Here is a 25,261-nt window from a genome sequence, read left to right as displayed (position 1 = left end):
CATGCTCCCTGGGAACCATAGTGAGGTGCCCTGTGGCTGCAGGGCGTAATGGGAGATGAAGTCACCTGGGATGGGGAGAATGAGGAACCCCAACTACAGCTCCTTTGAGTCACAATTTCAGGAGCAAAATCATTTCACTTTTCAGGGATGTTCTCCTTTAGAAAGGCAAAAGTTTCCTACAGCAAACAGCTGCCTCTCTCTGCCTCACCCGCACACACACTTGCAGCCAGCCCTACTGTGAAGCCAGTGGTTAGGTCTCATCTACAATAAATCATCTGCACGGCTTTGCTCTTCTTGTGCTTTGGGATTGCTACTGTGGTTTGCCACTGACTGTAACAATGCCCCCAGCCATGCACCAACTGGCCACACTAACCACATGAGGTGGTCATACATAAGGTGTCAGGGTTCCTGCTCCACTCTGCCCCCTCCCCCCTGCATCACCCCTTGCGCTCACCCTTGCTTGTGCAGGAGATGGAGAACAGTAGGAAAGAGGCATATTATTTATTCATTCCACATTGCCACGCCAAGGGGTTAAATTCACTGCACTGTACAAATGCTAGCTCAGCTCACTCCCACTCTAGCCTGCCGCCTCCCAGAGAATAAGAACAGAGGCCAAGGAATCATTTGTTTAACAAAATAGGCAGAGGGGGCAGGACGACAGAAGCCGCCAGTCTGCCAGAGAAGTGAGGCCAGGAGATGAGCAGAGCCTGAGGAGCTGGAGTGATCCACATGAAACAGAGAGATCGAGGGCACTTTTCCAGGGGTACAAAGCTACTGAACCTGCAGACTCAGACAGTCAGCAGCTAGGGCTAAAACCTATCACGGCAAAGACATGAAAAATGTGTTTAAAAAGTGATTCTTTTTCATTAAAAGCCTGAAGCCATATTCCTTCCTAAATGCTTCATCAGGGAGCCTCTGCAGCGCCCGAGCTGCTCTCTCTGCATTACAAAGAGCAGACACCCTGCCAGAAAGGCAAATCTGAATCCTGGTGCATCCCAGAGGTCCAGGTGAGATGCCAAAGCAGGCTCTCTCAGGCTGGTGGGGAAAACAGAGTGCTTTGGCCAACACCCTCCAATTCTGTACCTCTCGTTCATGCCCCACCTCACTTAGCACAGATTTACATATGCTAAACCGCCAGGCGGAAGGGCAATTGGGTCCTGAGACCACCCAGCTCATTTCAGTTGTGAATCCAGCAGGACTTGAACTAGAAAGGCTCCTAAGGGGGACGCTGAGCTGCTTCAGGGCTCTCAGGTGTGGCATGAGGGGCAAAGGCGTGGCCGGGCAGGACTTTAAAGCTCAGGCACTGGACTAGATTACCAGGCACTCCAGCCACCTTAGCTCCATGCTGCCCTAAGGAAGCAGCTGTGGTCTCAAAGAGGCAGGCGAGGGTGCATGGCCTTGTGCTAGGGCTCCACAGGGCTAAGGTTGCTGCTGTGGGGGCACCCCAGGCAAGGAAAGAGCAAGCAGCGACAGCGCTGTAACACTACCCAGGGAAGGAAGAGGGCTCCTCTGTGGAGGTCAGGGCTTATCAGGGCAAGACTGGGTCCCATTGGCTGTGGGATCGGAAAGCACAGCCTTTCGGCAGGCCAGGAGTGATGGGTTGTTGAGGAGAGTGTAGGCCAGCCCCCAGCGGGCTCGCATCTGCTTGGACCTGGATGCCTTGAGCAGCCCTTTCACAGGCTGCATCAGCTGGATCCCTGCAAAGAAGGAAACCTCAGCGTCACTCCCATCTCCCGTCTGCCTACAAGGGGCACTGACACACACCCAGAAGAAGGGAAATTGTTCTCCCTGCACATACCTAGGAGGAAAGGAAGCAACAGGCTGGCAGTGCAGAACCAGGAAGGTACCTGCACTGATGGGCCACACCAAGTCAGCCACTTTGCGGGGAGCAAGGGGAAATGGGCATGCAGGAGAAAGGGCGTCATGTAGGGCAGAAGCAGGACAGGAGGAGCACATGGGGCATTTATCCGGCACTACCCTTGACTGGTGGAGTTCTACACTCTCCTTTGTTGGTGTCACCCAGTGCTCATTGGTGGAAGGGTGAAACTGCTCCCCATCCCTCCCCTAGAAGGCAAACAGCACAGAGAGCCAGCCTGCGACTGAGACCTGGAATTCTCCACATGGGCTCCTCACACTATCTGTGCCCAGCATGGGAGGCTGCCCACAGACACGCCCTCCTCCCCCAACAGCAGTGCAGCCTCTCCTGGCTAGCAGCTCTTTAGCACTAACGAACAGCTGGGGGAAGGAGGGTGCATGAGCTCACCTTCTTCCACATCAGTGGGTCTGAGTCTCGTGTGCCGCTCTGGGCCTGGCAGTTGGAGGAGGAGGACACAAAAGGCCTTCATCACAGGGTGCGATTGGCTGGCCTCAACTTTCAAGTAATGGCAGTATGTGCGGTAGCCTAGAGGGGACACAGACCACATAGCGGAGCCTTTAGTGCAATCCAGAGCGCACACGCTTGTGCCCATGTGCACACACAGAGGACAGCAGAACTCACAGCTGCATCAATTTGGCTTTCTCCTCATAGGAATGGCCAGACTGGGTCAGCCCGAAGGTCCACCTAGCCGTGTGCTCCGACAGTGTCCGATGCCGGATGTCCCAACAGAACAGGCAATCATTGAGTGGTCCCTCGTCTGTCATCCATTGCCAGCCTCTGACAAAGGCTAGGGACGCCACTCCTACCCATCCTCCGTCACAGAAAAATAGAGGGGGGCGGAGTGGTAAGGGGAGATCTCAACATCTCAGTTTCAGCTATGCTGTAAGCCCAGAGCAGTTCTGGAGTCATACCAATGCAATCAGACATTAAAACCTAGACCACTGGCCTCACCCTGCAGGCCCCGAAGAAGTTAAGCTTCACCTAAAACGGCCCACAAGGGAAGGGAAGCCTGCAGGATGTAAAGGAAGCAGGTTTCCAGCAGCAGATAATGGTGCAGTGGTGCTTGGGAGGGCAGATTCACCTCCCCAGAACTCCGGAATCACCCTGTTAGCTTTACAGCACTGGGCCCAGAGGAGGATGTGTGCACCATGAGTAGTGCCAGGACGTGGAGGGAGCAGTGTGTGGTGGCTGTGGGGGTGGGGGCGCTCATGTCCTTTACCTGGATCAAAGGCCTCCACACCCCGGTTCAGCAGGCTGATGTCCAGCTGGCAGAAATGGACAGCATTGTAAAGTGCAGAAATGACCATTCTCCAGACTCCAGCCAGGACCCCCACCAGGACATTGATGGGGAAGAGCAGGTAGGTCATGATGCACAAGGCTCGCCTGGGGAATGAAGGTGAATGGAATGAAACAATAGGGCCAGGAAGCTAGGAAACCCAACCCACCCTGACAAAGATCCACTTGCTGCTCTGGCAATGCCCAGTGTCAAATCAGTACACAGCCTGCTGCCCCTCCCCAAACCTTCTGTGCTGCCAGGCTGGGAAGCCACAGGAGGCTGTCTGTTGAGTGTCTGCAGCCCTTTTGGTCCTCTGGGCATCTCAGGAAACTTTACAGACTCTCTGGTGAGGGACCACACAAACAAACAGCTCGGAACCCCCCCAGTATGCACCATTTCGATTGGCGTTTAACCCACATTAACACGAGTTAAGTGCAAATGCAAAGTGCTCCAGCTCCCAGCTCTCCTGCCTGGGGGAAGCCAGGGAGAAGCCATGCCCGGCTCCCAGAGTGGCGGGAGCCAGGAAACTGACCAGGGCTGGTGCCCTCATCAGTTTCCTGCCCCCCCCCCAGCATTACGTGAAAAATTTGACTTACATGGGGGGTTGCAAGAACGCAACTTCCCTGTCAATCAGGGGCCTACTGGAGCTTTTAGGAGGCTAGAAGGAGTTCACATACATGCTGGGAAATTGGAGCTGGTTTTGGTGAGAGAAGGCTTGTTGGCCATTACCCACGCACAATGTCCTGAGCCTGCTGCAGGAATTCTGTAGCCTATGTTCTGCTGGGAAGCAGAGAAGACAATCAATGGTCCCTTCTCAACCTAGCCTTCTGGGAATAGATGAAATTTTCATCTGTTCTGTACCGGAAAGCTAAGACCATGGAACATGAACATGCTGGCCTACCAAGCCTGAGACTTGGTTTGAGGTCCCTCCCCTGGCTCCACCTCAGCAGTTACCATTTCCTCTGCAAGGGTGTTGGAAAGCTTCACAATTGCTGGGGATGTGGGGTCCTTGGATGGATGGCACTGCCTCAGGGGCCAAGTGGCCTCACAGTGAGACCAGGAGTGCTCCTGACCCTCGTCGTGAGCCAGGGTGAGGGGAACTGAACCCTCAGGTGCAACTCTGGCATTTCATATGGTTCAGCCCCCTGTCTCACGGCTGCATTCAAAGACATGTTCACCTAACCCAGAAGAGGTGTCTTACAGCCCTGGGAACAGAGACCCAAGAGCATGCACCTTCAGCTTCTCAGTGCCCCTTCACCTGTGGGTCAGCTCCTTCTGCAGGTGGTGTTTCTTCAGGAAGCAGAAATGAGAAAGCAAGTTCTGCAGGACCACAGCAAGCACCAGTGTCAGCCAGAAGGGCCTGGGTGGGGTACAAGGAAAGGGCAGACCAGTCAGTGAGTTTGCAAGTCAGTTATTCATAGAGCAGATAATCTGCATGTTTGGCCAGGTTATGGCACGGCCCGGAGAGCTGAAAGGAGCCCAGCACATGTGCTGTGGAGCTAGACAATTTGCAGTCCCTAGGATTAGGAGAATACAGAAACCGCATGTGTCAGCATCCTCTGGGGAATAAGAGCAAACTACATCTCACTCATGGTGGGACTGGACTGCTCCTTAGGAGCTCCTGGGGTCCTTCCTGACTTGTCTACCCAGTACTACTCCACAGCCCCTGCCACCAGAGAGTGAATCAGTGCTTAAAAACAAAGCAAGCAGTCCTGTAGCACCTTAAAGATTAACAATACTATTTATTATGTAATGTGCTTTCATGAGAAAGACCCACTTGTTTAGATTCAGGAGCAGAACTTACAGGACAAACTGTTTGCTTTGTTTTGCAAAGATACAGACTAACACAGCTACCCCCTCTGACAATGTTTACTCTGCGTAGAGCAAGGGGAGCCCCAAACCATAGTATGATGATTTTCCAGGGTGGCCCTGTTTTGGCAGAGAATGCAGGGGCAGGAAGAGAATTCAAACCTCCAGGCCATTAAAAGTCCCCATAAATATCAGGGTCAGTGCAGACAGTATTAAGCCCAAACCAGCCACAGGATCAGAGCCACTCTGAAAAACAGTGTGAGAAGGTTCAGATCTGGAGCCGTTTCCCAGGTCAGGCCACAGTCTCTGCATGAGGTCCCCAAAAGACATACTTGATCATGCCTGCACAAGAACCATAGATCGCCCCATCAGCAGGTAGCAAGGGCCTGATTTTTCAGAGGGGCTGGCCACCGGAAATATAACTGTCACAGGTGCTCAGTGCCTCCTGCAGAAGGAGGGAGCTATGCAGGGTAATCGTCAGGATACTCCAGCTGAAAGACGCAACTCTAAGGCTGCCACCTGGCCTAAATCCATGGGACAACCCCAGCTGCTTTTGTTGCACAGAAATGTAATGGAAGAACCCCGCTGGCCCAGCATTGCATCAGGATGGAACCCCATGGCACAAAGCAGCTGGTCGCCCACCCCAGGTCCTTTTGTGTCTTGATGGAGGATTGCATCCCTGTCTCCTCAGCCCCGTGCTTCCCAGTGCCACCAGCAGGGGCTGATGAGCACTCACCACATGTTCTCCATGATTTTAAACAGATGCATGTTTGTGCCCATCTGGAGCGGAATGACCACCAGGAAGCTGAAGCCCACGGTGCAAACGAAGAAAATCACTTGCTGGGTGAGGAGACCTTTGACATACAGAGGATCAGCCACAGTAAAGCATTGCCAGGAGAACAATGGACAAATCACTGCCTGTCTCTATTAAGTGGGTGCCCAGACACTGAGGACGGCAAGGAAGGCACTGTTCCTCTAACCCTACTTAGTCTCTCCACGCTTCTCGGAGTTGCATCATCATTCTAAGGCCCCCCCCCTCCTTACCCTTGTGTGACTGCACCTCTGCTCTGCACAATACTTGGAATTCTCCTGGCTTTACACACTACGTATGTAGACCAGGATTATTTCCAAGGAGTCCAAGTGAGTTAGGCACCCAGTTTCCATTACATACAACAATAGTTGGTGTTGGCTTTCAAAAAGCACCCAAGTGATTTAGGAACACAAGCGCTATTGAAAAGTCCCACCCCATGCACTGGCTGCTTCTAACAAAATCAAATTCAGCTCAATTTCATTGACAACTTGTTAGTTCCTTTCTCCCGTATTAATTTACAAGTCTACCCTGTCATGTTCACACATGTACACAAGTCCGTACCAAATTTAATTGGGAGTCAGCATTTTCTTACCATGTGGCTCGTTACTCACACAGAGAAGAGCCAACTCTGGGAGTTTGGAACTGTGATTTCTAAGTAACAATCACTCCAAGACTGTACTGTCTGCAGAACCATTTAGCCTGATAAGAACATAAGAATGGCCATACTGGGTCAGACCAAAGGTCTATCCAGCCCAGCATCCCATCTGCCGACGGTGGCCAGTGCCAGGTGCCCCAGAGAAGGAGAACAGAAGACAATGATCAAGTGATTTATCTCCTGCCATCCATCTCCTGCCCTTGTTCTGAAGGCTAGGGCACCATACTTTATCCCTGGCTAATAGCCATTTATGGACCTAACCTGCAAAAATTTATCAAGCTCTTTTTTAAACCCTAATAGAGTCCTGGCCTTCACAGCCTCCTCGGGCAAGGAGTTCCACAGGTTGACTGTGCGCTGTGTGAAGAAAAATTTCCTTTTATTAGTTTTGAACCTTAGTTTTGATGTAAGAGGAGAGCAGCTGGACATTACATCACACAACTAATTCATTCAGCTCACCAGTCTAAGGCCATCAAAACTACAGGTTCAGACAAGGCGTCACACTCCCTATGCCAGGATGCATGACTTATGTTCTTACAGGACCCCTAAGGCAATCTGCCACAATCCCCCAGCTCACGAAGGTTACAGGTCTACCCTTTTGCTACAAGGGATGGTGTAGCTCACCAGCCCTGCAGCCTGAAGTTGACTGCGTATCTACCAGTCAGGTACGGCTGCAGCTGGTTGAGCTTCCCCTCCCACATCTGCAACACAGCCCACCTGATACAGAAGGCTACTTTTGGGTGGCAGGAAGTGAGTTCTGGCTCCACAGTCAATGCAGCCATTGGCCTCCCCATTAAAATGGCCAACAAGGTCAATTAGTGTCTGCCATTATGATCAGCCTTTGTTCTTGTTCCATTAATCAAAGGTTAACAGGAACTCGGTACAGCGTTGCTACGTCTGCTGGGTTTTCCAAGGGTTTGACAGATTGTATTAGAACATGGTTATGAACACTTAATGTCACTGCACAGATAGACACACATTACTTATATCTGGATCGTGCTCAGGAGAGCGATTAAACAGAACTTCCTAAGCTTTTACCACAGAGAGAGAGGAAACCAAGCTTGCTAAGCAAGATTTTAGGGTATTTAAAAAAAAAAAAAGGGGTCCATCTTCCACAGAAGGCCCCATTATTAAGGGCAAACCAAACCATTTGCATCTCCATAGCCCTGTGTGAGGCTCTCAAGTGTGCCTTCACTTGGTGCCAATCCAGGCAGCTCCACTGACTCTCAGGGGAGCTCTGCCACTTGACAACAGCTGAGGAGCTGACCTCACCTATGCTTCAGCATATGTCTAGAGGCTGGACATACCAGCCTGTGACCATTTGACTTCCTGACAAAGCCCCAGCCCCTGGCTTCAGCTCTTTAGCCTAAGGCCCAGTGCAGTGTTTGGTTCCTCTTTATGGAGGAGTTACCCAAGCAGGCGAACGCAGTCTGGAAGCTGGCAAAGCTCACCCAACAGACTAGAGCCTGTTGGGAAGGGCGGAGCATCCGAACACAGGAGAAGACATCTAGGACAGCCCCTCGGTACAGAGCCTTCAGATTGGCCCTGTGGAAAGAGAAGTCAGAGCCTTTAGCCCGCAAAGGCAGCACGGGCAAGGCATGGGGAGCATTTTGGTTCCATGAGCAGAGTTATCCCAACCCCTGAGGGAGTTCAGGGCAGATGGGTAAGCAACAAAGCTCACACGCAAGAGCATGAGAGGCTCACTAGACACACAGGTCCATGTTCTCCACCCTGGGAGAAGGTGGAAAAGACAATGGTCCACCATGGTGAGGCTTTGGAACAGAGTAGAAATGGGCTCTCACCTGTGTGTCCCCAGGGACCTCATCAGCATGGAGAGGGTGAGCAAGCAGGAAAGCACAAGGGAGCAGACGTAGCACACTGTAAGGGAGCAGACAAGGAGAGCTGTCATTTGAACGAGAGCCATACAATGGATTGTGCTAGATCCTGAAGTGCAGCCAACCACCGCTCACCAGCAAAGAGGACTCAAGCATCCACGCAATGGACCATTCCCAATTGCCATGACTGATTTCTGAGTCTATGGTGACATCCTCATTGCTGCCTCTGTAGCAGTGGTGACAGGTGCTTGAGAGCAGAACTGGAGGACGGCTAAGTTAGTTTATGCAGCCACTGAAACTCCTCAGTGTCAAGCTTTCCAGCATGGTCCTGTTAGCATATTTCCATCCTGCCCCAGGGGGTACCTCCAGGAGCTGCTCGTCACCTCTGCTGTCTTTGTGGTGAATGTCTGGTGTCTAGACCCTTTGCTAGCCCCCTCCTTGTTTGTGTCATAAGAACATAAGAATGGCCATACTGGGTCAGACCAAAGGTCCATCCAGCCCAGTATCCCGTCTGCCGACAGTGGCCAATGCCGGGTGCCCCAGAGGAGGAGAACAGAAGACAATGATCAAGTGATTTATCTCCTGCCATCCATCTCCGGCCTTTGTACTGAAGGCTAGGGCACCATACTTTACCCCTGGCTAATAGCCATTTATGGACCTAACCTGCAAAAATTTATCGAGCTCTTTTTTAAACCCTAATAGAGTCCTGGCCTTCACAGCCTCCTCCGGCAAGGAGTTCCACAGGTTGACTGTGCACTGTGTGAAGAAAAATTTCCTTTTGTTAGTTTTGAACGTACTACCCATCAATTTCATTTGGTGTCCCCTAGTTCTTGTATTATGGGAAAAGGTAAATAATTTTTCTATATTCACTTTTTCCACACCATTCATGATTTTATATGCCTTTATCATATCGCCCCTCAATCGCCTCTTTTCCAGACTGAAAAGTCCCAGTCTCTCTAGCTTCTCCCCATATGGGACCCGTTCCAAACCCCTAATCATCTTGGTCACCCTTTTCTGAACCTTTTCTAATGCCAATATATCTTTTTCGAGGTGAGGAGACCACATCTGCACACAGTACTCAAGATGTGGGCGTACCATAGTTTTATATAGGGGAAGTATGATATCTTTTGTCTTATCATCTATCCCTTTTTTAATAATTCCTAACATCCTATTTGCTTTACTAACTGCCGCTGCACGCTGCTGGATGTCTTCAGAGAACCATCCACCATAACTCCAAGATCCCTTTCCTGATCTGTCGTAGCTAAATTTGACCCCATCATGTTGTACGTGTAATTTGGGTTATTTTTTCCAATGTGCATTACCTTACACTTACCCACATTAAATTTCATTTGCCATTTTGCTGCCCAATCACTCAGTTTGCTGAGATCTTTTTGTAGTTCTTCACAATCCCTTTTGGTTTTGACTGTCCTGAACAACTTGGTGTCATCCGCAAACTTGGCCACCTCACTGCTTACCTCCTTTTCTAGATCATTGATGAACAAGTTGAACAGGATCGGTCCCAGGACCAACCCCTGGGGAACACCACTAGTTACCCCCCTCCACTGTGAAAATTTTCCATTTATTCCAACCCTTTGTTTTCTGTCTTTTAACCAATTCCCGATCCATGAAAGGATCTTTCCTCCTATCCCACGACCGCCTGTCAAAGGCTTTCTGGAAATCTAGGTATATTATGTCCACTGGGTGCCCTTTGTCCGCATGTTTATTAACCCCTTCAAAGAATTCTAATAGATTAGTTAGACACGACTTCCCTCTGCAGAAACCATGCTGACTTTTGCCCAACAATTCGTGCTCTTCTACGTGCCTTGCAATTTTATTCTTTACTAGTGTTTCTACTAATTTGCCTGGTACTGATGTTAGACTTATCGGTCTATAATTGCCAGGGTCTCCTCTGGAGCCTTTTTTAAATATTGGCGTTATAGTGGCCGTCTTCCAGTCATTGGGTACCAAAGCGGATTTAAAGGATAGGTTACAAACCACTGTTGTTAACTCTGCAATTTCACATTTAAGTTGGGCCTCTAGTATGGTGTCTTTAAACAGTTTCCATGCAGCTTCCAGGGGTTTTAGTTTAGTTACTCTACCTTTTAGTTTCTGTTTAACTAGCTTGCTCATTTTAGTGTAATTCCCCTTTTTGAAACTAAATGCCAGAGTGTTTGACCGCTGCGGTGTTCTTCCCAACACAGGAATATTAAAAGTTATTATATTGTGGTCACTATTTCCAAGCGGTCCAGTAACAGTTACCTCTTGGACCAGATCCTGCGTTCCAGTCAGGACTAGATCGAGAATTGACTCTCCCCTTGTGGGTTCCTGTACTAGCTGCTCCAAGAAGCAGTCATTTAAGGCATCAAGAAATTTAATCTCTGAATCCCGTCCTGAGGTGACATGTACCCAATCAATATGGGGATAATTGCAATCTCCTATTACTACTGTGTTTTTTATTGTGATAGCCTCTTCAATCTCCCTTAACATTTCAGCATCACTATCACTGTCCTGGTTAGGTGGTCAGTAATATATTCCTAATACCATATTCATATTAGAGGAATGAATTGTTATCCATAATGATTCTATGGAACATTTTGATTCCTTTAGGATTTTTGTTTCATTTGATTCTATATTATCCTTCACATATAGTACCACTCTGCCACCTGCACGACCTGTTCTGTCTTTCCGATATAATTTATACCCCAGTATGATAGCGTCCCACTGATTGTCCTCATTCCACCATGTTTCTGTGATGCCTATTGTGTGTCAACCTCCTCCCACATTCTCCCCGGGCCCTGCTGGGGGAGGGTTCTGAAGGCAGCCTTAAGTGGAACCAGCCAGCCCTAGCTGATTTAGAGCAGCCTCCTCCCCAGCTGCTCCGACTCCACCTGATTGCCAGGACTGTGATGAGCTGCTTTGCCTCTTGGGAGCTGCTCCCCTGATCTCACCCTGTCAAACCAACCTAGACCTCCTCCACTACAACCTGGGAGGATTGCTCCTTGTTCTGTCCTCTGCCACCCCTAAGAACAGCCCGGCTCCATCCTCTTTGGATCTCCACCCAGCTTCAGATAGCTGAAGGCTGCTATCAAACCTCCCTCCCGTTGTTCTCTTTTGCAAACTAAATCAGCTTGTTGGAGGGGTTTGTAGTGAGTGAACTACAGAGCGGTTATTATGGATTAGCGTGTGACTGGTCTGGTGGCTGCAGGGACTCAGCCAGGCCATAGAAGTCAACAGTCCGGCCCTCCGGGAGCAACCAAGTGCCAAACAAACATGATACCATCTGTCCGCACCCCAGCCCCTCAAACTGTGCCAGCTCCTCCAAATCTCTTCTACCCTCAATCTAGCAGTGAGTGGCTCCAAGGGCTTGCTACTTGGAATCTCCCTCTGGATCTCTGCCTCCAGCCCATGGCCTGAGCTAGCCATGTAACCTGCTCATCACATGGCTTTTCCTTCCACAGGTGGGGCAGGACCCATCTCCCTTTAACAGGCCCGTCACCCAGAGAAGGGGGCCATAGCCATTACCCACTCTCCAGTCTGCCACACTCTTCACACCCCTACCTCCTCCCCAGGCATTAGTCAGTCTACAGGAACGGTTAGAGGCTTCTGAACCGTCAGGCAGCATGAAAGGGATGACAGGCTGTAAAATCTCTGTGGAAGGGGGAGATGTAAAGGCGATAGTCACAAGCAGGGTTTTAGAGGTGTTGCTGTTTGCAGTGAGGCACTGCCTTCGTTTTAAGTGCTTAAAAGAGAGGCTGTCTGTACCAGGGGGCACCATGCTAGCCTGAGGCACCAGGGTTGCCTGTCCTGACTGGGGCTTTCAATTAACCAGTTCCTGACCCTCTGCAATGGAGCTTTGAAGTTCCACTCTCGAGAAACCATCTGCTCAGTTCCAACACAGACCTACCCCCCACCCAAACAAGTGCAGCTGGTGTGCGGAACGGCTGGCTGTGAGACGCCCTTGCAGGCTGCTTGGCATTCACCGCACTCTGGGTTTGCTGGCATGAGACCAGGGTGTTACTCCTTCCCTTCCGGTCTCCAGTGCTCAGCCTTTCGCAGCAGCTGCCGCCATGTTTCAGAGCTCTGCTGTGCAGCCTGGTTGGGGCTTACTGTCCAGGCCTGGAAAGAGTCAGGAGAGGAGGAGACTGCGCCATGATGTTCAAATAGGGCCATCTCTGGCTCTCCATGACCACTGTGTGCCACACTCTTTAGCCTCTCAGCCTTCCCTGCCCCGCATGCCCCATGAGGTGAGGTAGAGCTATTATCCCCATTGTGTACATGGGAAACGGGGGGAGAAGAGAGATTAAGCGACTTGGCCAAAAAGCAGAGCCTGTGATGGAACAGGGTGTGCCGAGTCCCAGCTAATCCCTTAGCCACAGGGCCACATGTGTTCCTAGCGCAAAGAGAAAGCTGTGGGGGAGGGGGAATGGGGCAAAGAGAGATTACATTTAAAAACAGCCCTGAGCCTTCTAGCAGTTCTTAGTGGGAGAGATTTCCAATGGCATCAAAGCACTATCAGGCACCCACCTCCCAGTGGCTGGCAGCTGGAGTCCTGTTCCATTATTTTTCCTGGCACCTCTCAAGAGCCCCTGGCCCCTCCAGATGTCTGACTCCCAGGACTCTGGTGCTCCAGTCTGAAAGCCCCTCCTGTCAAACTCCTCCCACCAGCCCTGCCCCACAGGGCCCATGAGATCAGCTGTGAAAATTCAGGTCAGCAAGGCACTTGCATTCATGCTTCACTTAAGCATCTGAGTAGCTGGACCCCTTGCCTGCTTCTCTAGGTGCGTGTTTTGGTACCTTGCCGAATTGCGGCCTCAAGGCAGACCTGCAGCCCAGCGACATGAGCGAGCAGACACCCCCTTGACATCTTTGAATCAAGCTTTTTAATTTTTAAGTCTCCTGCACCCAGGAACTTCTCTCCCAACCCCCGCCCCCACCCCTCTCCCAGCACAGCCACAAGCAATGGCTTTAGCCAGGCTCTCGTGAGCAGGGCCAAAAGCCAAGTCCCAGCACTCACCCTCCTGTGACACATTACATCCCACTTTGCCAGACAGACAGTCTGGCAAATGGCTGCTGACCTGCTACACAGGTCTCTCTACTGTCAGGGGGCAGATGGCTCCGTGACTGACTGGTGCCCTTAGTGCCATGCAGTTGGCTATTTTTACTCATTAAAAGGAGAGAGAGAAAACAAACATAAGCAGCTGCTGTCCGCTCACTCTGGGGGGCTGCCACTTGCTTTGCTTGAACTGAATGGGAAGAGTTGATACTTAAAATGATCACAGGTCAGGAATGTTTTGAGTGATTCTTGAGCCTGAAGGTAAGTATCAGCCTCATGGCCCTGCACTGTCACCAAGACAAATGACCTGCTTCCTAGGGAGTCTCAGGGACCAAGGAGTACATGTGGAGGGTGGGGGTGCACAGACACTGATTAACCCCTTCTCTGTATCCCTCCAGAGCCAGACAAGGCAGAGGCCTTTGGGTCCCTATGCAGAGGGACCAGAATTTAGGTAGGGAAATGGGAGTGGGATCACAGGCAGCCTCAGCATAAAGATCAACAAAACTGGAGGAACTCACCTTCCAGCGACCACAGATAGTGTCTGGCTGTGTTCAGCTCCTGCTCCATGTCTCCAGGGAGGCCCCCTGGGTTCTCTGAAGGGATGATGCCAAACTGAACCAGCAGGATTATGACATCCTTCGTCATCCCGGCCCTCACAATCTGAACGTTGGGGATGAAGACTACGAAGAGCAGCAAGGCCACCTGCCAACCAAGAGCCTAGGAGTGCTACAGACAGTGCAAGGGACCAGCAATCTTCCCAGCCCCTCCCACAGCAGCTGGGTGGAAGAGGTGGAGGAGCCTGGCAGTGGAACAGGGCCGCCCATTTTACTTCGCCTCACACAGAACGTAAGTAGGGCATGGGAAACAACAGGACAGGCTGCCAGGGCCACTCCTGGGCCCAGCTAGGCATTGCTTTGGACAGGCTTACCTGATAAACAGCAACCATGGCAGTGGTTACAGAGAGGACCAGCTTCAGAGGAACCTGGAACCCTACAATCCCAGAAAGAGAGGTGTATATGAGAGCCAGAGACTGATTCCAGCCAAGCACCTGTGAGTGGCTGGATGGCGAGTTATCCAAAGGCTTCTAGTCCTCCTCTCCTCAGTCACTCTTGTCATCCATTCAGGTTCACTATATCCATTCATAGCTGTTTGACTCACTCCTCCTCCTCCAAACCCCCATCCCTACCCATCCATCCCAGGCCTTCCTCACTTCATGCACATCTTCCACGCCACCCACTGACTCGCCCAGGAATGCGACCATGTGCACCTGAACCGTAAACCAGAGCGGGAGGCCTAGTGACAGGAAACCTTTGTGCAATCTGGGCCGTGCGAAGGTCTTGCCACTGGAGATCGCACTCTCCTGGCAATGCCCCACGTTCCTCCCACAAAGATAGCCGTTCACAAAAACGGAGTTGTGCTTATTTTCGATGGCAGCTGGATATGCACAGATGCTTTGAGGGAAAGCCAACAGAGTTACTTCATGCAAGAAGAAATCTGGTGCCAGGGACCCTGATATGCCTAACACCACATCAGAAGGCCTTGTCATAACAGTACCTTCCTGGGGCGTGTAGATGTAGGAGCTTAAATACATCTGGGCTCTTGAGAGCAGATTTGCTTTCCTGGTGCTGGAAGAGGAAGAATTGATGAGTTAGGTAAGAAACACTGGCCCAGAACAAAAGCACTGCTTCGGGGCTTTAGCACTCATCAATCAGCTCAGACAGCCTGCCCTGGCAGGTGGGTGTCTGCCAATACACCTCAGCGTGCATGGCCGCTGCAACCACAGGCTCCCCGACGAACAGCCCAACCAGCGTGTGTAGTCCTTGGCCTACCCCCTCCTCCACTATTCAAGAACAGCTTCTGTTCTGAACCCAGCTTCTCAGTCTCTCCAGGCCAGCGGCTGCCTAGCTGAAGTCAAATTTGTCAAAATGCCCTCAGGTTTGCCTTAAGACTAAAGCCGTCAACGAGCACATTAGTTGTGGAATCTAGCATCAGAATGGACCCCGGGAATGTCTAGTCGGACCCCTTGTAGAAGACAGGCCATGAGATTGCCCTGAATACAGGATGATGCTCATGTTTAAATGTATTACGCTTACATGTCTAACGTGCGGGTTTTGAGAGGGTGACAGAACCCTTGAGGCTGCAAGGTGAGTGTGCATGGGGAGCAGGGAGCCAGATTTCCTTTGCTTTAGGCTGTAATGAAATTTTCCATGTCTCAACTTCCCATGGCCTTTCGTGACCCAGCCCCTGATGGGTAACAACACTACAGGTGAGAATTAGAGCCAGGCTGAGTTGCTGGAAAGAGGAAGAGAATTGTTCTGGCCGTACCTTCTTGTGTGTGTTCTTTTGGCCAGGACAGTCTTCAGGTATGCTGTGTAATAGCTGCTCCCTACAACCTTAAAAGAAAGCAGCACAAAAGTCCACTTGTCATTTGGATACAGGACGCAGCTGGGTGCTAGAATCAACACCACAGTTTTCACTCCTTAGGGTGGTTATCTACAAAGGCTCCATAGGTAGCCCTGTACCCAAAGGCTTCAACCCTTGTTCCATTCTTGCTTCCCTTTGTTTAGCCCCGTCCCAAGAAAAAGCCGTCCCTGTAGACATTGTTTAGGGAAAGCATTGCCCAATCTATTGGCAGGCTCCAACAGTGAACTCACTGAACACCTTGTATCCTCCTCCAAAGAGTCACTAAATGGTTTCATTTGCCCGTAGGAGTAAAACTTCCCCACCTGGAAGAGCTACTCAATCCCTTTTTAACATGAACAATTTTTGTCACTTCTCAACAAAATGCTAGAGCCAATAACTCCAGAAGAAAACTGCCTCATTCACTAGAGCCTGAACATCAAGCTAGATGCGAGGGTCACAGGCTCCAGCTCCGGAGACTGTGCTGAGACCAGACGTCACACACAAGAAAACACTCAGTCCAAGGTGGAGAATGCCTGGGAACAGGATTTAGGTGAACTAGAGGGATCTGTAGACGAAATCCAGGATTTGGTATACGACTAAAATCTGCCAGATGGGAATGTCTTTGTGTTTGAGGGGGAGGTGTCAGGAAGAAAGTTTGTGGTGTTGCATTTTTAAATGTGTTTTCCCCCACATTCTCCAAACAACGATGATCAGAGCCTAAAGGATTATCCCCTCCTGCCATGTAAGCTTAGGCACACAAACAATGAGATCCCAGTTCTGGCCTAAATGGGGCTCATTGATGTCTAAGCTTCTTGAGCTAAGAAGTTTACACAGAAGAGATTTTCTTTCCCTCCAAGTGCAGTAAGATTAAAAACTCAGAACCACCAAACTCACTGCCCTCTGAGGCGCTTGCAGGCATTGTCAGAGAGAGCAGCTGGGGAACAGGCAGAACTTCAAGCACAGGATCAAGGGTTAGTGTTAACAGCACCGACACTGAAGTGGGGGTGGGGAAGGCATTTACAGGCATTTAGACCCATTGCCGCCTTTCCCCAGAGCCTGGAATGACGGCAGTGGATAGCTTCCATAGCCTGGATCGTTCCAAGGTCCCTCAAAACAGGAGCATGCCCTTGCCAGCTGCTGTGCTCACATCCCAAGAGTTTTGCTGTGCACTTGAGTGCTGGAACAATGTTTGTAGTGGGGATGCTGATGACAGATGCCAGGGAAATCATGCATTTAGCATCTGTTGCTACTACTTCCAGCCAGAGCACACAGCAGGGTTCAGTGGCCTGCACTCAACTTCTGCCCACTCCTTTTACTTTGGGAGATACAGGGAAGGGTGGAGCACCTTCTGCATTGGTAGGAGCAACCAGAGTGCCCGATAATAGCCGTAGGGGACTCTGGCTGAGTCCCAAAGGGTTGGATCTTGGGGGCAGACCAGGCACCATCAGAACTGATGCAGTAAAGGTTTGCTGACCCAAGACTGGGAGATGAGCACCTTCCAACCCCACCCCCAGCACGTAATGACACTTGGCAGGGGTGCAATGAGGATGTTGCAAGCAAAGAGAAAGTCCATTATCTCAGATGCCTTGTCTAACCGGGCTGGTTCTGGATGTGAAGGAAGGCCACACCTGCCAGGCCCCTGACAGCGGAGAGACCACCAAACAGGAATCCTTGTTGGCTTGGAAGTCTGATTACCAGGATAAAGTGACTTAGCGAGAGATTGCAAGCCTGAGAAGAGGGGATGGGTGGGACGTTAACGAACACTGAATCTAGGACAGGGTTTACTGGAGTCAATAGCACTGAGAGAAGAGGTTCAGCAGCTTGGCTCAAAATGAGCACATCTTCAGCTGGCACTCAGGTCTGCAAACTCCTGCAAAGATTCCTGCGCTAAAATGAGCACATCTTCAGCTGGCACTCAGGTCTGCAAACTCCTGCAAAGATTCCTGCGCTAAAATGAGCACATCTTCAGCTGGCACTCAGGTCTGCAAACTCCTGCAAAGATTCCTGCGCTTTATACTTCTGAGCAAGCCAAAATTATGCCTAGAACAGCTTCTTCCCCACCTTTCCGGCTTCACATCTTAGCTAGAGCCCAACAGCAGTGAAATATTGGGATTGGGGGGGGAGCTAATTCAATATTTGCAAAGTTTGGACTAGAGGCTCTATACACAGCTCAGTGTTTAGTCAAGTCCATTCCTGAAGCACAGCCCTACACAGATACACACTAGGTTACCTTTGCAGGACCTACTTCTGGTTTTGCATTTCTGCCCACTCAGCTGATTAAGCGAGGTACAAGTACAGATATCAATGAAAGCAAGGGACATGCTTGGGAAGTGAGGAAACTGACTCATGCACAGGCATGGAATTAAAGCCCACAATCATCCCAGTGTGCAAAGTTGGATGGGGAAAACATGCCATGCAATTGGAGATCTCTGGCGGCTCTGTTCAGTCCAAAGGACTTGTCTATACTTGAAAGTTATTTTGGACTAGGATGGGACATAAATTTAAAACGAGCCACACGATAGCTATTCAGGAATAAGAGCGTCCACAAAGGCAACTATAGCAGGTAAATTTCTCTGTTGCCAAGTGCTAAGTGGAAGGCCAGATGGAAGCGGAAACAAAATGACCAGCAGCAGGACGACTGCTGTGAGCCCTGGGGCAAGGGGCGTGGGTGGGGGAGACTGTCACCGCAACTCAGAAGGGGCCGGGCCGGGCCAAGACCAGCCATCTCTCAGTGCCCTCAGACGACAGCGCCGTGCCCCTTACACCCGCCTGCAGTTGGAGCTGTGCAGCAGCAGTATTTCAAAAGGGGTCCAGAGCCGCGGACTCCTTTGAAACACTGGGCCCAGGGCCAGCTTCCCCCTTTGCCCCCACTGCCGTGTTGGCAGACTTAAATACAACAAAACCATCATGCAGACACGACCAGCCACGAGCATCAAGTGACCAGGGACTTCAGAGAACTGTGATTAGTACCTCAGGCATTTTCACAACAAAATAGGGATGATCTATTTTGCACATAAGAACAGGAGAGGCCCCTATTGAGAAAAATGTAATGCACATGACATTCAACGTATTGCAACACTGACCAGTTTCCATGCTAATTAGACAGCACAGGCCAAGATGGGATTTAAAAGACAAGATACAGGAAAGAGGATACTGCTTGAAAATTGTCTAACTCATGCCACAGTTTGTGTCTCTTTTATAGCCACACCTCCTCTGGGGGTCACATCCAGACCTCTGTTTTAATTGGCACAGACACCAAAGTCTCATCCACTGATTCACAGGTGCGTGCACACACATGCATCCGCATGCACGTGCGCGCGCGCACACACACACACACACACAATCAAAATTTGAAGCAAGAACTGGTACATGGATGTTGCACAGGAATGGAACGAACATGAAGGGGGAAAACTGAGGTCTTCCCCACACTGTCTTCATTGGCATCAACACCGCATGGGTTTCAAAGGAAGCTGTAGTGCATTACCTCTCTAGCAGCTGGTTTCTCCTGTGTGAAGCTCCTGATGAGCAACCTCGGATACCAAATGCTCAGGACCACAAGGCAAAGGATAATGGGACCATAAGACAGCAGGGAATAATATCTGTAAATCTGGGGAGAAGGAATAGCTGAGAAAAAGTAGCATAGATTACATTATACAACGCCCCCCTTCACCGCTCCTGTGCTCTCTCCATCCAAGGAGTCACAATATAGGGCTTCTCAGATGTTTGCAAATGCCCAAAATGGAGCTGTAGCCAAAAGCCTTTTCCCATCAGCACAGGGAAAGGGGGTTTCACAGACTGTGCTCCAACGTGGCCTGCACCAAAGTTAGTCCTGCCTTCTGGTCCTTCAAGGAGCACCTCACTTGGGGCTTCACCATGAAAGCATCTCCCAGTCCCAAGCACCAGCCATTCATTCCATCTCCCTTTCCACTTACCTGGGGATGATCTTGGCTGCTCCTGTGACCAGGAAGGAAGAGCAATACCCAGATTGTATTTCTCGTTTACACTTACCTTGGGCGACTGAGGGCAGTCCACCTTCTGCCAGATGTGGACCACACAGTGACCCCAGGAGAGCAAGGAGCCTATAAAATACCCAGCTCTGTGCCTGATTGTGGCGCATGCAATTAAAGGGTAGTAGAAGGCAGGATAATAGAACAAAGCCATGATCTTCCAGTACTCTAGACACGGGCAGGGTGGGGAGGGGAGACAAAAACATAATGGCAGCACTGTCAGTCCAAGGATTACCAGGCAAAGCGACGCCCTTGCCTTGTGTATCAGGTTAAGAGGAGATGTTAAATCACCCAGTCCTGGAGACTGGACATCTACTCCATGCGAACTGCATGCAGACAGAGCCAGTGATGGCTTCTCTCTTCCTCTTGGCACGAACATCACCCTAGGGCTTCCCATCAGTCTGCAGTGCCCCATGCTCACTGCATAAGTCCTTAGTGGTGCTGCCTCCATGTAGCAGCACTCAGCAGCTGGCAATCCTTTGCTTTGCCATATGACGCTCAGATGAACCCTCACCTTTTAGATCAAGGCATTTCCCCTCCAGCCCCAGCTGGTTTTGTCTGGTTCAGTCCAGAGGAACTCCGCAGCTGCAGCTCACCCTCATATCTACTGGGGCTCTGACTTTCCTGCGCCGCTGGTGGGCCACACCAGTACAAATGCAAGCACGGGGATAGCAGCGCTAGGCTGGCACTGACTGCTCCACAAAGCTTACCTGAGTTACAGCAGCCCTGGCTTTCTCACGCAAGTCCCTCCCAGCCCTGCTGGAGCTGCACTACTCCCCCAGCTATAATGTGGCCCACTAAGCAGAGAACCTGGAGCACATTTGCGCCGATCTGCATGCAAGACACCCTGCGACAGATTGGCTAACTGCTGCCAAGGGGTGGGGCAGGGAGGGCCCAACACACTTAAAATATTAAAAATACATAGTTCTGTGTATGGGGAGCACAGCACTAAAGATCGAAGCCATTTATTCAGGGTGTCACCCAGGCAGAGGAAAGCTGGTCTGGATGTGATCCCGGTGCCCAACTGGGACAGCCCTGGCTTCTGAGGCTCCCAAGTGATTGAACCAACAAAGCCTCCCATCCTCAGAAAGGAAGGGCCCAGTGCCACCTGCCTTACCTCGAGTGCGCGGTGAGGAGCTGGCAATGAAAGGCAGGGGGTCAGGATCCAGCACCAACACACAAACGGAAGAGAAGAGAATTCCGAACACTGCTGCCACCAGCCCCCAGTGCTCCTCCGCCTCTAAGAAATTCACGGGACTGCAACAAGCAGGGGCAGAGAGAGGGTGGAATGAGAACAGAGAGGGTGCTGTGCACCTCCCCAGCTGCACGGAGACTACCCTGCCAATTGCTGCACAGACACCTCACGAAAGACAGGAGGGTGCAGTAGTTTGAGGCAACTCATCTACCTGCCTCTACTGCATAGGGTGACCATTAGGCGCAGCATACAGCAGCAGGGATAGCGCAGTGACCAAAAAGCCCTCACTGAGTGGCCATGAGACGTACGTGTATGTGTACGTCTCATTGCCAAGGTATCAGGGTGGGTCCCCCATGTCCTTTGTTTAGCTAGAAAAAACTGAGCCCCAACTTGACCCTGCCACGTGCATGCCCCAGCCTTCTCCGAGCTGCAGTTTGGACACAGGTGGCTCTTCACAGTCATTGCTGAGTGTTCCTATCACATTCACAGGGAACCTGGAGCTGCAACCTCTCTCGGGGGTGGATAATGCTTATTTCACTGCCCCACAGGCACGAATGGTGATTTACAGTCAGTCAGACTAAACAGTGAGGCCTTCCTGCCCCTGGTAATTCATCATCATCCATGGTAGAGATAACAGTGAGAAACGATTAACAGAACATAAGAACGGCCATACTGGGTCAGACCAAAGGTCCATCCAGCCCAGTATCCCGTCTGCTGACAGTGGCCAATGCCAGGTGCCCCAGAGAAGGAGAACAGAAGACAATGATCAAGTGATTTATCTCCTGCCATCCATCTCCTGCCCTTGTACTGAAGGCTAGGGCACCATACTTTATCCCTGGCTAATAGCCATTTATGGACCTAACCTGCAACAGGTGGAAGCTGTCAGAGGACAAAGGGGTGTCTGCTTCACTAGAGTTTCTGAATATTGCTCAAGCCACTCCCTACCCCTGGGTGATGGCAGATCAGATGCCCTCATTCCACCCCAACTTCTGGAGCACAGATGTCAAGGCTGGCCGAGAGCAAAGCTCCCAAGATGTCGTATGAGCAAAGGTTTGGGATCCTGGAGTAGGGATGAGGGGAAGGGCTCCACTTACTGGGTGAGTGACTAATGGTCAGGAATTACTGGGGGGAGATTCTTTAGTAGGATACCACAGTCAGCCCCCACTGCATGGGAGGGGAATGGCACACCCTCACTTTGCAGGAAGAGGAGCACAGGCCTCTCTCCAGTTGGCTTTAGTCTGGCCTGCAGACATCTGGCTGAAGGAACATTGGGCTAGGCCCCCAGAACAGCCACAAAGGCCGCCAAACAAATGGCAGAAGAACTCAAACAACCACCCTGGGCTGGCCATAGCTCCCAGTTCGTCAAAAAAGAAGCCCCCAGCAGGCTGACCTGTGAGCCTGGGGCAGAAGGGGAGTGGAAGTGGGGAACTATGAAAGCAGGTGGTTCAGGTCAGGTTTGACAAAGCTCTCAAAACTTTACGATTCTTACTGTGAGCTTGAGACCACTGAACATTTGACTAGCGAGAGGCTGATCTGCCTGGGATTTGAAAAGCAGCCTGGAAGTTTGCATCTGCCATTTCACCCCCTTGCCTAGTTACATGCCATGTTGTATAGTACCAAAGTGCCCAGCTACCCAACAGTCAACTCCATGCAAATCAGAGCACTCAATACCCAAAGCACCAAATGGTGTGCCCAATAAGCTGTGCTCACAAACAAACAGTCTGGATGGCAAAAATCAGAGCCCCAGGTGAGGAATTGGGACCACCAAGAGATTTCGGCAAATCCCATCTGAGTAGCACCAGGAACGGCTGCCTGGAAACCAATGTAAGCCTCAGCCAAGGTTGCCTGTGGGGCAAAGTGGATGGTGTGGGTGGGTGCATGCAGGGGCATGGGCTACAGGGTTATTCAGCATACCTCAGGAGTCCAGGTGCTCCATTCCAACAGCTTTTACGGGGGCTCTTGTGTTTCACCAGCAGAGATAAGACTATCAGCACAGCCAGCTGCAAGGAGAGCCAATGTCAAATAATCAGAGCAGAGAAGGCACCAAGGAGGGTGCAAATGCCCAGGCCATCTCCTTGAACACTGGCACTAGGAAGGGATGGAGGGGGATACCAGATGCTCAGTGAGATGCCCTGCTGCGTGGGAAGGTGCCAGAGAAATGCTTATAGGGAATCGACAGTGGGCAATACATCCGGCCTTGCCTGAGAGGACACAGAGCTCCGACAGGTGGGTAGTTGAAGCAACAGGATAAAGAACAGGAACGCAAAGTGTGGCACAGAATGAAACACAGAACAAAGAAGAGAGCTAGAGCCTCAGCTGATGTAAGTCTGCAGCTCTCAGTGACTGCAGCAGGCTGATTTATATATACATGCTCAGCTCAGGACCTGGCCTTTATCAGCAACCCAGTATTTAGGCAGATACAGAACAAAGCAGACCAATAAAGACGCTTGTCACCCTATTCCTTGTAGCCTTCCTCCCTGCCTCCCTCCACTGGTTTCATCGTAGATGAATTGTTCAATTGGGGAAAGAGTCCCATTAACAGGATGCCAGACACGTCTGTGAGCTGGTGGCTCTTCCCAGCCTTGTGCAGAGACAGCCTCTGTCAGCTTCTGCTAGGGCCACTTAGCATAAATTTCTAATTCTCTCTGCTGAAGAGAGGCATGATCAGTGGTGGGGAACCTCAGAGAGGTTCGGAGGAGAGCCCGGTTATTGGGATCTTTCAACGACTCCACACATCAGGTGGCGACCAAAAGTCATTACCAATTAGTGTCCAAGCAAGTGGCCCAGGTGAAGAGCTGGGGGCGAGGACGATTTCAGTGGACAGCCTAGTGAACAGGCATCTCTCTTGCAAAGCTACCACCATTATTAGCATGCTTCCTGGGGCCCTTGGAAGGGGGGTGGGGGTGCAAAGACTAAGTGGGATACAGGGACCAAATCACCCTATAAGTGGCGCCTTGGTCAGCAAGTGGGCATGTGAAGTATAGGCTGCTGCAGAGCATCTGTCCCTCTGATACGCTGAGCGCCTTCCAAGGTGCCTGACTGGCAGCTCTGCTCAGCTAATCCCCCAGTCCTCATGTAATGGAAACTGACTGGCCAGCAGGAGGGCAGGCAGTCGCATCACACGCTGGAGCACGTCTTACAGATTAAGGCCGGGAGGGTCCTTGATGATCATCTAGTCTGACCTTCTGTGGTCCCAGTCAGAGAAACTCCCCCAGTAATTACTGACATCATGACCCAGACAGGCAGAAGTGACCTCCCTCAGGAAGCAGCACAAAGCTCCACCTAAGGGGGCGTCTCTGAAGACAGACAGATACTTACAGATACAGGAGCCATGCAGCTGTGATACAGACCGTCCGGGATGGTGGGAGCGCAGGCTGGGATAACACTAGGGAACATAGCGAAAGAGAGAAATAAAGCCCCTCAATACAGTCAGTTCATACTGGAGCAGCAAAGATTTAGGAAAGTCAAATGTAGTCACTCGTGCTGTGCCTAGAGGAGCCAGAGGAAGTTTCTTTAGGGGCTGCCCTTCCAGCCATGTGGGGGTATGGGGGAAGTATGTGCGTTATGTCCCACCAATTGCACTTCTGTGAATACCTGAGCCATGCCTACAAAAAGCTTGCCTTCTACACAGCAACCCAGGGGCTGCCAGGTAGATGTTACACAGCAGTTTAAATATGGAAAGAGAGAGATATTACGAAATGAAGAACAATCAAATGACAGAGGGGCTGGAAGGCTGGCCTATGAGCAAAGATTAGAAGATTCAGCATGCAGGGAGATCGATCACCACATAAAACGTGTTTGACAGGTGTAAATACTACAGCCAGGAAAGAGAAGGGAATTGTTTAGGGTGGACCAAGGCAGTTATGGGATCTAATTAAGCAGAGAAAAGTTTAGGATGACTATGGCTGTGTCCACACTATGAGAGAAATTCAAATTTAAGGCCAGTGCGGAGGTGCCACATCTTAAAACCAAATTTATTAGCCTCCAGAGGTGTCCTGTATGTATCCCACAATGCCCCTCCATGCTCCGCTCTGGCCACTGCTCTCCATGTGTGCCAGAATTAGGTAACAGGAAGACCATGAATGTCAAATTGGGAGCAGGCAGCCTGTGGCCGTGGGCTCCTGTTTGTATGAGAGCCTGAGGAATGTCCGTCTTTCTTTGCTATTAGCGCTGTGAGCACATCTACCCATTACAAACAGCCCCAGCACGGAGTTCCTGGCTGTGTCTCTACACTTACTTTGTTCCACGCTGCCTGCCACTAGCCACCATCCCACTGCACCACATGGCAGCAAGGCCGTTGCGGGGCTCGTACTTGCGTAAGAGGCTGAGAAACTTCTTCTCAGC

General features: G+C 50.9%; 1 protein-coding gene across 1 annotated transcript; it reads right to left on the bottom strand.

Annotated features, from left to right (window-relative positions):
* Positions 1–1,518: 1,518 nt before the first annotated feature.
* On the bottom strand, positions 1,519–24,313 carry STRA6 (signaling receptor and transporter of retinol STRA6). The gene is made up of 16 exons (XM_075006748.1): positions 24,236–24,313; positions 22,832–22,917; positions 20,840–20,979; positions 19,724–19,890; positions 19,200–19,322; positions 15,638–15,705; positions 14,867–14,937; positions 14,241–14,302; positions 13,831–14,014; positions 8,227–8,302; positions 7,836–7,969; positions 5,698–5,815; positions 4,411–4,512; positions 3,096–3,259; positions 2,264–2,401; positions 1,519–1,697 (listed from the first exon to the last, which is right to left on the bottom strand). Exons 1-16 carry the CDS (start codon positions 24,311–24,313, stop codon positions 1,519–1,521), a joined length of 1,890 nt encoding a protein of 629 aa, XP_074862849.1.
* Positions 24,314–25,261: the final 948 nt, after the last annotated feature.

The sequence above is a fragment of the Carettochelys insculpta genome, chromosome 12 (assembly GCF_033958435.1).
Source record: "Carettochelys insculpta isolate YL-2023 chromosome 12, ASM3395843v1, whole genome shotgun sequence".
Taxonomy (NCBI): Eukaryota; Metazoa; Chordata; order Testudines; family Carettochelyidae; genus Carettochelys; species Carettochelys insculpta.
This window is presented reverse-complemented; position numbering and strand designations above follow the sequence as displayed.